General features: G+C 40.9%; 1 protein-coding gene across 5 annotated transcripts; it reads left to right on the forward strand.

Annotated features, from left to right (window-relative positions):
- The first annotated feature begins 1,147 nt into the window (after window positions 1-1,147).
- Window positions 1,148-11,926, forward strand: LOC148009566 (proline-rich receptor-like protein kinase PERK1). Of its 5 annotated transcripts, XM_087672392.1 has the most exons (9): window positions 1,148-1,804; window positions 2,384-2,773; window positions 2,873-2,959; window positions 3,047-3,117; window positions 3,209-3,285; window positions 3,383-3,530; window positions 3,653-3,814; window positions 11,306-11,421; window positions 11,568-11,926. In XM_087672392.1, exons 1-8 carry the CDS (start codon window positions 1,345-1,347, stop codon window positions 11,411-11,413), a joined length of 1,503 nt encoding a protein of 500 aa, XP_087528518.1. In that variant the 5' UTR covers window positions 1,148-1,344; the 3' UTR covers window positions 11,414-11,421; window positions 11,568-11,926. The 5 variants fall into 5 exon arrangements, with proteins under 5 accessions (XP_087528518.1, XP_087528520.1, XP_087528519.1 ...); XM_087672394.1 differs by lacking the exon at window positions 11,306-11,421 and having other exon boundaries at window positions 1,149-1,804; window positions 11,568-11,925; XM_087672393.1 differs by lacking the exons at window positions 11,306-11,421; window positions 11,568-11,926 and adding an exon at window positions 8,493-10,819 and having other exon boundaries at window positions 1,150-1,804.
- The last annotated feature ends 313 nt before the right edge of the window (window positions 11,927-12,239 follow it).

Consider the following 12,239-nt stretch of genomic DNA (forward strand, 5'->3'; position numbering starts at 1 on the left):
AAAAACGTGTTTGGACAACGGATAGGCGTGCACGTTACACTTAACTAGCTTGTTCAATTCACATATTTCCTTAAGTAGCTTGTATTGCATTTTTACGACATCCACAACGTGGAAAGCCTTAACTAGCCGTCTTCCTTACCACACATTGTGCCATTGCCATGGGATTTGTTGAGTGGTTGCAATGTCATGTTCTAGTCGCCTAGGGTAAGCATGTAGTTAAACTCCAAAGCCTTGCCAAGTTGCCTTCAGTATTCAACCCTACTAGTGGAGCTAGTTTTCACATACACCACAATGATCACAAAGGCCAAATCGTGAAGCCTACATTGGATGCTACAATGTGCCCTAATTTCTCTTTCCATAGTAGCTTTAGTTTAAGTTGAGGTTTGATTAGCAGTAAGGTGCCATCACTTCGTTTGTTCCTCAAGTCCTTGAAAGATGGATAGCCAACAAATATATTCTCAGATGCATTTTCTAGACCTAATTTGACCTCTTACATGAATAGAATATCTACCTTATAAGTTTGTAGGGTCTCATAGCAAACCTATTTTCTCTTCTTACAGTTGAATCCTTGAACATTTTAGTGATTGTTTTCAACTTCCTTGTTTATGTTACCATTTTATAGCAATAGGGGTCTTTATACCCATATCAATCCAAAATAGCAATGATACCTTGTGCATTATTCACCTTGTTGCCATGTATGTTTTCTTTTGTCGGCTTATGGTTTTCTTTTGCTTGGTTAGGTTGTTGTGGTTGCTAAATTGTTATTGTGTCCTCTCTTCTTCTTGCCTCTTAGCCCTAGATGCACTTGTAGCTGCTTGATGAGGTTTGCTTTGCACTTGTTAAGTTGCATGCTCATAACTTTTTAGTTTCTAAACTTTCTGGTTTTCAGCTTCCTCTTTCTTGGCAATTGGCTCCAACTATTCTGGTTATTTCTGTAAAGCAATCCCTTGAAAAGTGTCCCATGCCCTTATACACATAGTAGCTTTCAAGGAAAGCTGAAAATTTGATTTCTATGAGACCACTTCCATACCATTCCCATTGAAAAGCTCTACTAAGCTTCGGGGGGAGAAGTGCATTTGTCCCACAAGAAGCATGCATATTTTTTTTTATAAGTTGAGTGAGAGGGTGGAAAGGAAGGAAGCTCTTTCAAAAGAGCACCTTTTGTGCAAAACACTCACTACATTTCGCATCTAAAATGCATCTTCTGTGCGAAACTGTCGCTGTATTGAGGGTGGCACCTTATTAGTCCCTTTACCCGAGAGTTTGATCTGTGACAAACCTACCGTCGACAGAAGGTGAAAGTTATGTTGACTTGTCACTATCGGTCTTAGTTGTAAGGAAGCCATGGATTTTTGCTGTTGCGTGCCAGGCAGAGAAACAGAAAGAGAAAGAGAAGATTGTCTCAGAGGAGGAGGACGAGAAGGATCGTCGCATGTTTGTATTAACTTGTTGTGGGTTGTACCAATCAAGCTTTCCATGTCAAATCCTCCATCGCCGCCGTCATCCCCATCAGCATCCCCATCTGCTCTGTCCTCTCCTTCCATGTCCTCTTCTTTGTCCTCTCCCGTGTTTGTCTCTCCCTCCAAATCATTTCATGTTACCCGATCTCTTCCTCCTCCTCCTCCTCGTTCTTCTTCTTCTTCCATCCCTGCCGTCTGGCTCCCCACCATCTCCAGTGCCGCTCTGTTTGCCCTTTTTGTCATCCTCGCCTTGCTCATATGTCGCTGCAAAAAGAAGAAGAATCCTAGAGCAAGGAATCAGTGCAATCCCCAAGTCTATCACCGATCGCCCTCACATTACCAAGGTACATTGCTTCGCAGCCATCTATAAGTCTACCTGTACTTCGTATGAGGGAGAGCGGGAGGGACCTGAGAAACCTGATTAAAGGCCTTTTTAGGCTAAAATCTGAAATAACACACGTTTTGACATTGAAGGCAGACAGAGGCTTCGTTTCCCTTCAATAGTTTTGAAGAAACCATTGGTTTCAGTAGGGAAACCTGTATTTTGATTCAAGAATGCTCTGCATGCTAAATCTAGAGCCTTGTTCATGGCAGGAAATGTTAGGCTCAGTTTGCAAACATAAATGGAAAATTCTACTTGCTGCATAGCAAGCACACCATAGTTCATGATCTTCATAGTTTTGTGATCTTCAACTTAAAAAACAAGATGCCCTTTTTGCTAAGCGTCACCAGAGTAGTCCTTCTTTACCGCACGCGTAAGCCTTGATCCTTTAATGTTTTTTGATGTTTATGCGGTCTTAAGCCCAGGTGCAGTGCAGTTATCCTGGTTTTGGATATCAATGTTGTCAACTATTATGAGCAACTGTATAGAGACCACTTTTGCTCAGGGCTGACGGTTGGTATTTTCCGTTGTTTGGTTCCAGATCTATGCAATGGGTCAACTACTCAAATCCTTCCTCCCCAGTCACCTTCTCCATTTGGACCCTTTTCTTCTTCCTCACAAATCAGGTGTACATTCAAATATCAAGACTTGGCCACTGCAACTAGTGGCTTTGCAAGGTCCAACCTTATAGGAGAAGGTGAATTTGGAAGCGTTCATAAGGGCTTTCTACCAGGAGGGAAGGTTGTAGCAATCAAGCAGCTCAAAGTTGGAGGAGGGCAGATGGACAAAGAACTGTATGCAGAATTGGAAATCATCAGGAGGGTTCATCATCGACATCTTGTTTCTCTGATAGGGTATTGTGTTGCAGATAGTCAGCGATTGCTTGTGTACGACTACATCCCCAATCGCAACTTGAATTATCATTTACATGGCATGTGTACCTTCCTTTTAGCTCATCAAATATTCATTGGGGGTTACTTTTTCTCAGGTTATCTTCAATTTCTATAAGTGCTGCACATAATTTGTTCAGGGAAGAGACGAGCAATCTTAGATTGGTCTACTCGTGTGAAGATTGCATATGGAGCTGCACGGGGTTTGGCATATCTCCATGATGATTGTAAGGCTCTAATTACTTCTTGTCAAATAAGGATTTATCATGATGCTTTCTTCATCCCTACTGAAGTTTTCTATGTTTACATGTTAGGTCATCCTCAAATGATTCACTGCGACATCAAGTCATCAAATATACTACTGGATAAGGACTTTGATGCTAGAGTAACTTCTAAATCTTGCTCTTTGCTAGGCTGGTTTGCCTTGCTATCTTGATCAGTTAATCACAGAGCTTGCTCCTTTGCAATAAAAACAGGTCTCTGATTTTGGGTTGGTAAGGCTTATTCCAGATATGAACACCCATGTAGCCACAAGGGTAGTAGGAACCCTTGGGTAAGCTCTTCCCTTTGAGGCCTGTGAATTGTTTACAATGGAAGATAAGTATAAGATGTACTTTGATGACTTGGTTTGATGGCTTCCAACATATCAGGTATTTGCCTCCAGAATATGCTTCAAGTGGGAAGCTGACAGACAAATCAGATGTATTTTCATTTGGGATTGTGCTTTTGGAGCTAGTAACTGGGCGCAAACCTGTAGATCCTACACAGTCAGTGGGAGAAGAAAGTTTGGTGAATTGGGTATGCTCAAGTTACATGAAGTTCTACAGGCTAATCTGTGATTGTGAGTAGTGAGGCTCCCATGGGCTATAGTTAATGATTGATAAAGTTAAAGCTCTATTTGGTTGTCACTGTTGTTGTAGGCACGGCCCTTGCTCAGACAGATGAATCGGGAAGAGAATTTGGAGCTTTTGGCAGACCCATTCTTGAATGGTGCATATGATTGCAAGGAGATGATGCGGATGATGGAGACGGCAGCAGCATGCATCCGCCATTCTGCTGCTGAGCGACCAACAATGAGTCAGGTGGGCGTTTGTAGTTGTTGGCAGCCCTTCATTCAGGGGCATTTAGGAGATTATAGATGTCACTTGCATATACAGAAAGCATTGAGAAATCATCTTTCTGCAGAACCGGTTGATCTTGCATAGGGAGATAAAGAGACAACATAGATAACGATGTATGTGTCAGAAGTGGTGTAGCAATGGAAGCTTAGACAAGTGCTGAAATAAACTGCTGAACACATGACAGAAGAGAAAGAAAACAGAACTCTGCAAAAGGAAAGAACTTAGAGACATGCTTGGGAAATGGAATCCATATACCAAACACACGAATGATGCGTATAATAGTGAGTCTCTAGCTTCAAGGCATTGGCAATGGCTCCCTCTCTCCATAGAACCTATAGATGGTGATCTGATTGAATGAGGAGGGAGCCGGGTATATAAAGAAAAAAAATAATGCCAAAATAGAGGCAGGTCAGTCAACATTTAATGCTGGTTGGCCAGCATAAAATGCCCCAAGTAAGCATCATAATAACCATAATAAAATGCCTAAATAACCTAGCTATGCCCAGTATAGGTCAACTCACACATGAGCTGTTTGGATTGCTAACACCCTCTCTTAGATCATGGGGGATTTGATACAAGACAATGATACAATGATAAATGCTAATCATAGTCCATACAACAAAGAACCACCAGAGTAGAACCATGGATACCCAAGCAGTGGGTGATCAAGCCACCACCAAGGTGTCTCGGAAAGAACTTGATGTTGATGTCAGTTGTATCAACTCTTGAAAGTAGAGAAGAGTCATAATAGATCTCTATGTTTGTCGACAATGTCTTGTAGTAGCATACAAGACCATCTTGTTAAAAATGCCTTTGAATATACGTGACCATGGATTTCCTGCCTTTGGCCAAGATTGCCAAAGTGTCCTCTCATTTGAGCTCAAGACTAAGAGCCAATTCGACTCTTTATCAAATAACAACCCATCATGAACTTGAATGTCAATCCTAGCTTAGGACTTGAACTTGCCAGACTTTGGTCAATGCATCAGGGATGTTCCTCTTTGGAACCTGTGCACTTATTATAGATGAGGCTCGTCGACTCCATCTCCCGACTTGCTCACACTCCCTCTCTAGCACTGGAGAGTTGTGAGGGATGACCGCATCACTTGAACTAGAAAGCAACAGAGGAAGGGGCAATCAAGCCATTTCTTCGGTTTGAAGAAGTAGACTCCTTCCATGCCTTGGACTTCTCCTCTGTCACAACTCTATAGAAATAGAATTTGTATCCTTTTTCATTAATTTGTCTATATAATGATTTATTAAAAAATTATTTCCTTTGCACTAATTAGATATAAAGAAAAGTGCATTGAAGCTGGCCACTGATGAGTGGTCACAGGTTATGGTGGACCCACGCGGTGGCTTAGAGAAAAGATAGTTCACACTTCCACCTATATGGCCCGATTGAGTGCCTGTGACTATAAGTCACGGATATCAGGGTTAGACTCGCACACAGAAAGGATTGATGCCTTGAAGTGTGGGCTAGATCCACCAGAACAAACAATTACAATCAACAAGATGGCATGATCATGAAATGCTTGTACAATGTACATGTGTGGGCTGAAAGCTTGAACTGTACATTTCTTTGCATAGGAAAGTCACATGAAGATTCTGATACCGTTTTTGCGATGTACACGGAAGAAGCTTTCATATGACATCCATATTGGGGGGGGGGGTCCGTAAATTTTAGGAGCCTCGAATTAGCCTAAACATGTTAGTCCTAAAAAATAGGGATATCATTCTAAAAATAGTAAATTCTGTACTCTGACTGTGCTTACTAAATTTGGTTGTTTCTATTCTTGACAGTATTCAGCCCAAAAAGGAAGGCCATAGAGAAGAGACAAGTGTCAAGACACTTGTTACACAAGTTTCCAAGTCTCCCACCACTTGTCACATCTCATGACATGTGGCTGGACACTTGTCTTGTGCTACTCCACTTTCCCCTTTTGTACTAGCTCTTCCCCCTCCTATAAATAAGAGCTCGTTTTTCTTCATTCAACATCATTTTTCTTTGCTGTAAACTCATGTACAACACCCCATAGGTAGCCAGAAAGTGGCCCCATCCATCCCCATCATTATCCCCCACTTCTCCATTATCAAATTCCTCCATATTCCCTCTTCTATCACTTCAAATTTCTCCATATTCCCTCTTCTATCACTTGTCTTGTGCTACTCCACTTTCCCCTTTTGTACTAGCTCTTCCCCCTCCTATAAATAAGAGCTCGTTTTTCTTCATTCAACATCATTTTTCTTTGCTGTAAACTCATGTACAGCACCCATAGATAGCCAGAAACTGGCCCCATCCATCCCCATCATTATCCCCCACTTCTCCATTATCAAATTCCTCCATATTCCCTCTTCTATCACTGTTGTTTTACAGGACAGCAAGCCTGTAAATTCATTACAGCACCTCCTTCTCAAGCTCTTTCTTCCAGTTTAGCAACAAGAAGCAAGCCCTATCCATGTACTGTTGATCAATGATGGAGGGTTGATTTCCCCTCTTTCTTCTCTCATATACTGCTGATCAACGATGGAGAAAGGTTGATTTCCCCTCTTTCTTCTCTCATACTGTAAAGAAATCAGTTCTTATCATTGCATAATATATAATGCATGTGTGTTTGTACATGTTTGCATGATCTTGTGAGAGTGAGAATTACTTCTCCTCACTCTCAGGTTGATTGTAACTGAGCTTTTCCCTAAGAGACTTGGGTTCAGCAGAAATACATTCCTTCGAGGGGGGGGGGGGGGGGGAAGGGGTTGCCCATCTTCAACCCTCAATCTTGTCTCCATTACTTTTACATTTTCATGGTTGTAATTTTGTGAGTACTTTTCATTTTCAGCTTTAAGTGTTCATTCTCTTTTATATTAAATCTCGAAAACAAGCGAATATCATAATTGTTAAGCATACTACGTTGTCCGGGGCGTTTACATCCTCAACTAGAGGATCGGGGTCGGAATGTGAGGAAGAGGATGACTTGTTGGAGGAGGTTCCATCTCACTTCTTTTACTTCTCCTTTGTCTTCTGTGAGGCTACTAACTCCTTGTAGTCCTTCTGCAAGTGTCCCTTCTTACCACAGGTGATTACATTGGGCGTTTGACTTCTTTTTGTCACCCCTCTATGAAGTTGTAAAGGCCTCACTTGAACCTCCAAGCCTTCCTTGTAAACGGAAAGATGCCTCATGCTTAAGCAACATTGAGGACACATGTGTGAAGCTCACAGGTGTAGATGATGTATGTGCCCTCAAAGCATTCGCTACTCCATCAAACTTCGGGGAGAGCTTGTAGAGTATTGTTTCCACTAGATGTGTCTTTGGAAGGGCAGATTGCACATGTCAAAGCTAGTCTTGTACTTGGGTAACACAGAGCAAAAACAACTGAATGGTGTTCTTACACTCAAATCTCTCCTACTGAAGTTGTCCATCAAGGGTTACATTACGCATGGGGAAAGGTGTCTTTTACAACATCTGAAGCTTCAACCATATTTTTAGTGGTCTTGCAAGAGGTAATTGTTGGCAAAACTTCTTTAGAAATACACTGAAGCAGGGTAGAATACACACGTGCATTGTTTGAATCCTAGGTAAGTATAGCTTTCTCATGGTTGTCCTTATCAAAATCTTTGGGAAGAGAAAAAGGACACTGAGATCAAGAAATAGCTCCACATACAATGTACCAAATTTGATTATGCACAAACCAAACTTTCATCACAACACTCCAAGTAAGATAGTTAGGTCCATGCAACTTATCATTTGTAGAAGTGCATGGAGGGGCCATTAGGAGAGGAGGAGAAGAGAAAATAGAGAATAGAAGGTATATAGAGAGAGAAGACAGTTAAACCAACAGCAAAGACTTCACAAAATGAGAGTTCACATGTAGTCTAACAAAAAAATTGATCAGAAATGAAGACCAACTGTTGCAAAATGAAGGAAGACTCATAAAAAAATGCTAAAAACAGCAAAAATGGCATGTATTAAGTTGCCTAGGCACGGTTAGGGGCAAAAAAGTGAAAAACGCAGGTTGGTGGAGCATTTAATGCAGCAAACTGATGATTGCAGGTTGGAATCCAGGCGCAAGCTGCAAATGCAGGTTGCTGGTCTGAAAAATGTAGGCCTGATCAGCAGGGGGAAGAAAGACCTGTAATCAGGAGAAAAATTGCAATAGGATCCTGCAATTTGGTACCATGTCAGAAGTGGTGCAGCAATGGAAGCATAGACAAGTACTGAAATAAATTGCTGAACATAAGACAAAAGAGAAAGAAAACAGAAGAACATTGCAAAAGAAGAGAACTCAGATGTGCTCGGGAAATGAAATTCATATACTAAACATGAGATTGACGCATACATTAGTGAGTCTTTGGCCGGCTCCCTCTCTCCATAGAACTTGTAGGTGATGATCTAATTGAATGAGGAAGGAGCTAGGTATATAAAGAAGAAAATAATGCCAAAATAGGGGCAGGTTGGCCAGCATAAAATGCCCCAAATAAGCATCATAATGACTGTAATAAAACACCTAAATAACCTAGTCATGTCCGCCGGCATAGGTCCTGGCATAATCAAACTAACACATGAGCTATTTGGATTGCTAACAGTATTGTACTAGAAGTTTAGATAATTGATAGCAAAATTTGTTCTTTCTTGTCTGACAGAGATTAGCTAGCCAATATTTTGCAATTCAACTAGGCTAGCAGGGAGGCCAAGCTGGAAAACTCCAAAAATTATTGTTTCTTCTCCCAGTTGTGCAAGGAGCTGATGTTGCATGTTGAAGAACACACATGAAGTGGTTCCATGGAAGAAATCACAGTTTCTCAGAGTTGATGACATGGCAAGGTGATGGTTTTCCAGCTTCGACTAGAGGTCTTATCACAAGCATGCATTTGTAGCGATGAGTACAACACCTAGAGCATATGGTGGCTCGAGATTCGGTAAAAGATGTCTTATGTGTCAGTGGAGATTATTGGTGGACTGAAACCATGACAGTACAAATGCAATGAAACATAGTTGATCAAGAGGCTTTTGTTGAAGTTAAGTTATTGTCTAGTCTCACATGGAAATGCATAATAAGGTCTCACCTTTCACAAGACTTGCATGCATGTGGCAGTGTGTTGTTCCTTTAGGATACCCTAAAAAAATGTAGTTACCTAGTGGATGACTTTTTGATAGAAGTGGTAGTATGTTTAGCAACGGGAATGTTCATGTTTGCATTCTCAGTTGCGAAATATGAAGTAACCTATGAGTCATAAGGTAGTCAGAGGGAGGCAAGGAGGGGTAGTGGGGAGGGACAAAGGGAAAGGGAGTAGTTTCTAAGAGTTTCAGAGATGATGTGTGCAAGCCATGACACTTCTTGAGGATGAAAGCTAGGACATGTCCACAAGCATTTTTACTGAATCTCAAGGTCGAGATGTGCATGTTGCATGGATTGGGTGGTACTTTAGAACAGGGGGAAAGATGCATTCTATTAAACCATGGGTGATTTTTACATGGGCAAAGTAGAATATTTGAAAAAAGACAAGTTTTTATAAGCATACTTGAAGGACTCTGATGAGTTATGATTGTGATGTACTTTGGTAAAAGATTTTTGTGCTAAAAGTATATTTTGTAGTATGTCAGGGGCTTTGATTGTTTCGAACTGGTATTGCGGCTGGTCCTTATCAAACTCGTAAAGTCTTTGTTCATGCTCTGCTTTATCTGATTGATATTAATCTGCTTCTCAATGGTTTCTTTGTACCGAACAAAAGTTGGGCTGATTTTAAGTTAAATGCTTAAAAGGCCCTTCAGTAGTACAGATAGAACTGTCCATTCTGGTCATAGAATCTTTGTGCAGTATCTAAATTTACAAGAAGGCAATCAGATCTAGTAAGTAATAGGTGTAAGGATGGTAGGCATATACAGGTCAGAGTGGAGGCAATAGAACTAGCAGAGTGATGTCGCATGAACAGTGGGCACAATCAGGGTAGTCGGAGGAGGATGTCTCACAAAACAGTCATGGCAGTCATGATGGGTCTGGACTCTGGAATCAATTCTAGTGATGAGCTCGGCATTAAAGCCAGCAGGAATCTATTGAGAGATGGAAGACAGCAGCCAATGATTAGTCAGTTGAGCTGTAGATAGAGCAGGTCCCAAATGTCCTGAACAGGCTGCATTTATACTTGTGACGTTTTAGTGTCAGTAGGAGAGGGAAGGATGGAGGTAGAGGAATGATGTTTCAGTGGCATGTTGGGCCTGGGAAGAGGGAGGGACGGAAATACCATGTCTGTATAGCTGAAACACAAAATGAAAAATCTCAATGAGGATAGTGCTTTCCTTGAGCTGATGTTATAATCCTAATATCTGCTGTAGAATGAAGGTGGTTGTGGTGTTTCTAAGATGCTCGAGGGGGTAGACTGGTGATGTGCAATGATGGCTTTGAACTTCTTGGAGTGTTGGGCATGTGAATGTGGTCCTTGTGGTTGGAGCAAGTTTTCTTGGTCTTTGCTTTTAGCTCCTTTGAGAGCTCAGTGAGTGAATAAGTTTTCCAAAGCTTTTAGACTTTGAAGCTACCCATATGTTGATATTCTGAAATTTTTGTTGTAGAGGGCAGCAAAATGCTTATCTTGTAGGTTGGTTTATCTAAAATTCAGGGCTGTAGCTCTTAGACTTGAGTTGTTGGTTCCTTTGCAAAAAATTGGCCACTCTGTAATCAAAAGCTTTGGCTGTTCATGAGTTGTCCCTTGAGCTGTGTAGCACTGGCAACAATCTAAGGTGCTAGTACTAATAGTGAGTTAATTTGTGCAAGCTGCTTCATGGTGGTTTCCTAAACTGATTTTTTGGAGAGGGAACTAAGGGCATGTTACAGGTCTTGAGGTCACTGGAGGATGATGCTGCTCTTTCCAACCTCAATAAATGCCTGAAGCCTAGTCACAGCTTCAGAGACGGATCTTTTTCAAGTTTAGATCTTGACAGTTCTAGTTACACTCTTGATATGAAACGGTTTCGATCCTCAATTGAAAGTCAAGGTTGCAGCAGTGAATACAGTGGAGCAGTGAGTGATTATGGAATGCATCCATCTCGGACCAGCAGTGAGTTCTAGGTAACTTGAACTGCAAAGCTTGGATGTTGGCTTCATGAAGGATTGTAGTGGGTTGCTCTGTTCTGTTTAGGGAAAGGGCAAGCAGCATACCTTGATGCAATATCTTATTATGGCCATTGGTGGTTGTTCATCCATGTTTATGCATTTTTATAGAGCTATTGAATAAATTCTACCCTTAGTCTTTCAACTTGTGAGCACCAATCAGTCTTCTGAACATACACAATTTTCTGTATGTATACCTTCCCATTGAGTTCATAAATGCAGATCATCAGTATTGGCCCATTCATTCTATGCACCCTCTTTTCATGACCATGTTTTCTGGACCTCTGCTTTTGTTTTTGGAGGACTGCTGAAAGTTGCATGTACAAAAGTAATGATTTGTATACTTGTCAGAGGATTAGCCAAAATCAGACTAAGGGAGAGCTGAACAACTCAAGGACTATGTCTACAGCCAATTTTCCTCAAAAGGAACATGATCCCCAATGTCCAAATCTTTGGTAGAATAACAGGTTTGACACAACCCCATAGTAAGCAAGCAGGCTTCCTGGCTTCCAGTGAACCTAAGAGTATAATCTAACTGCATTTATTTCAAAGCAATTGCATGATGCATCCCTGTAATAAACTCTAATATTAGGTTTTATCCCTGAAATAGCAGATCCTTGGCATATGTATTGCACAATAAACACGTGGAAGGTCTTGGCAGTGGTGTCCCTTGTCGTGCTACAGAAGGCTTACCATTAGATATGATCCCCCTCTTGTGATACCTTAAATGGACTTCAAGTTTCAATCTACTTTGGATCCATTATAATCCTCATATGTGCATGCTGATCATTCACGTTTACCTGACCAATTGTACCTCCACAATTCCTTTTTTTTACCATCATTGTGAGAATGATAGATCTGTGAAGATCATCCAACATGTGAAACATGAATTGATCCTATGGTGAAAGGGAAAACAGTAGTTAGGGGAGGGGAAAGTTATTTTTTTGAAAGACAAATCTTATAAAACCAAACATCAATTAGTGTAATCTAGAATACCATCCAATTTCACGAAATATTGTAAAAATATCATGCATGCTTTAATCCTTAAAATATTGAATGTCTAGTGTTTTTGGATGTGTATAATTCTACGTCCAAATCATGATCTAAGTTTATAATTCTAGCATAAGCTTGTACTTAGAAGGGTGAGCATCAAGAAAATATTCATCTAAATTCAGCATTAACATTTTTAGATGTGGCATGGCTTTGTGCATAGGTTAAATACTTGAAGATAGTGTAGTGGGTAGTAAGAGAAAGTCCTATGATGATTGCCTTGACCCACTCGAGA

The sequence above is a fragment of the Lygodium microphyllum genome, chromosome 30, assembly GCF_053477565.2.
Source record: "Lygodium microphyllum isolate KBCC chromosome 30, Lygodium_microphyllum_v1.1.10, whole genome shotgun sequence".
Taxonomy (NCBI): domain Eukaryota; kingdom Viridiplantae; phylum Streptophyta; class Polypodiopsida; order Schizaeales; family Lygodiaceae; genus Lygodium; species Lygodium microphyllum.

What these genes read in the sequence shown, in the direction of transcription:
- LOC148009566 (XM_087672390.1), top strand. Translation starts at nt 1,345, where the DNA reads ATGGATTTTTGCTGTTGCGTGCCAGGCAGAGAAACAGAAAGAGAAAGA. An exon ending in CTTGAATTATCATTTACATG is followed by an intron (nt 2,774 to 2,872) that starts GCATGTGTACCT and finishes TAATTTGTTCAG; the next exon opens with GGAAGAGACGAGCAATCTTA. An exon ending in AAGAAAGTTTGGTGAATTGG is followed by an intron (nt 3,531 to 3,652) that starts GTATGCTCAAGT and finishes CTGTTGTTGTAG; the next exon opens with GCACGGCCCTTGCTCAGACA.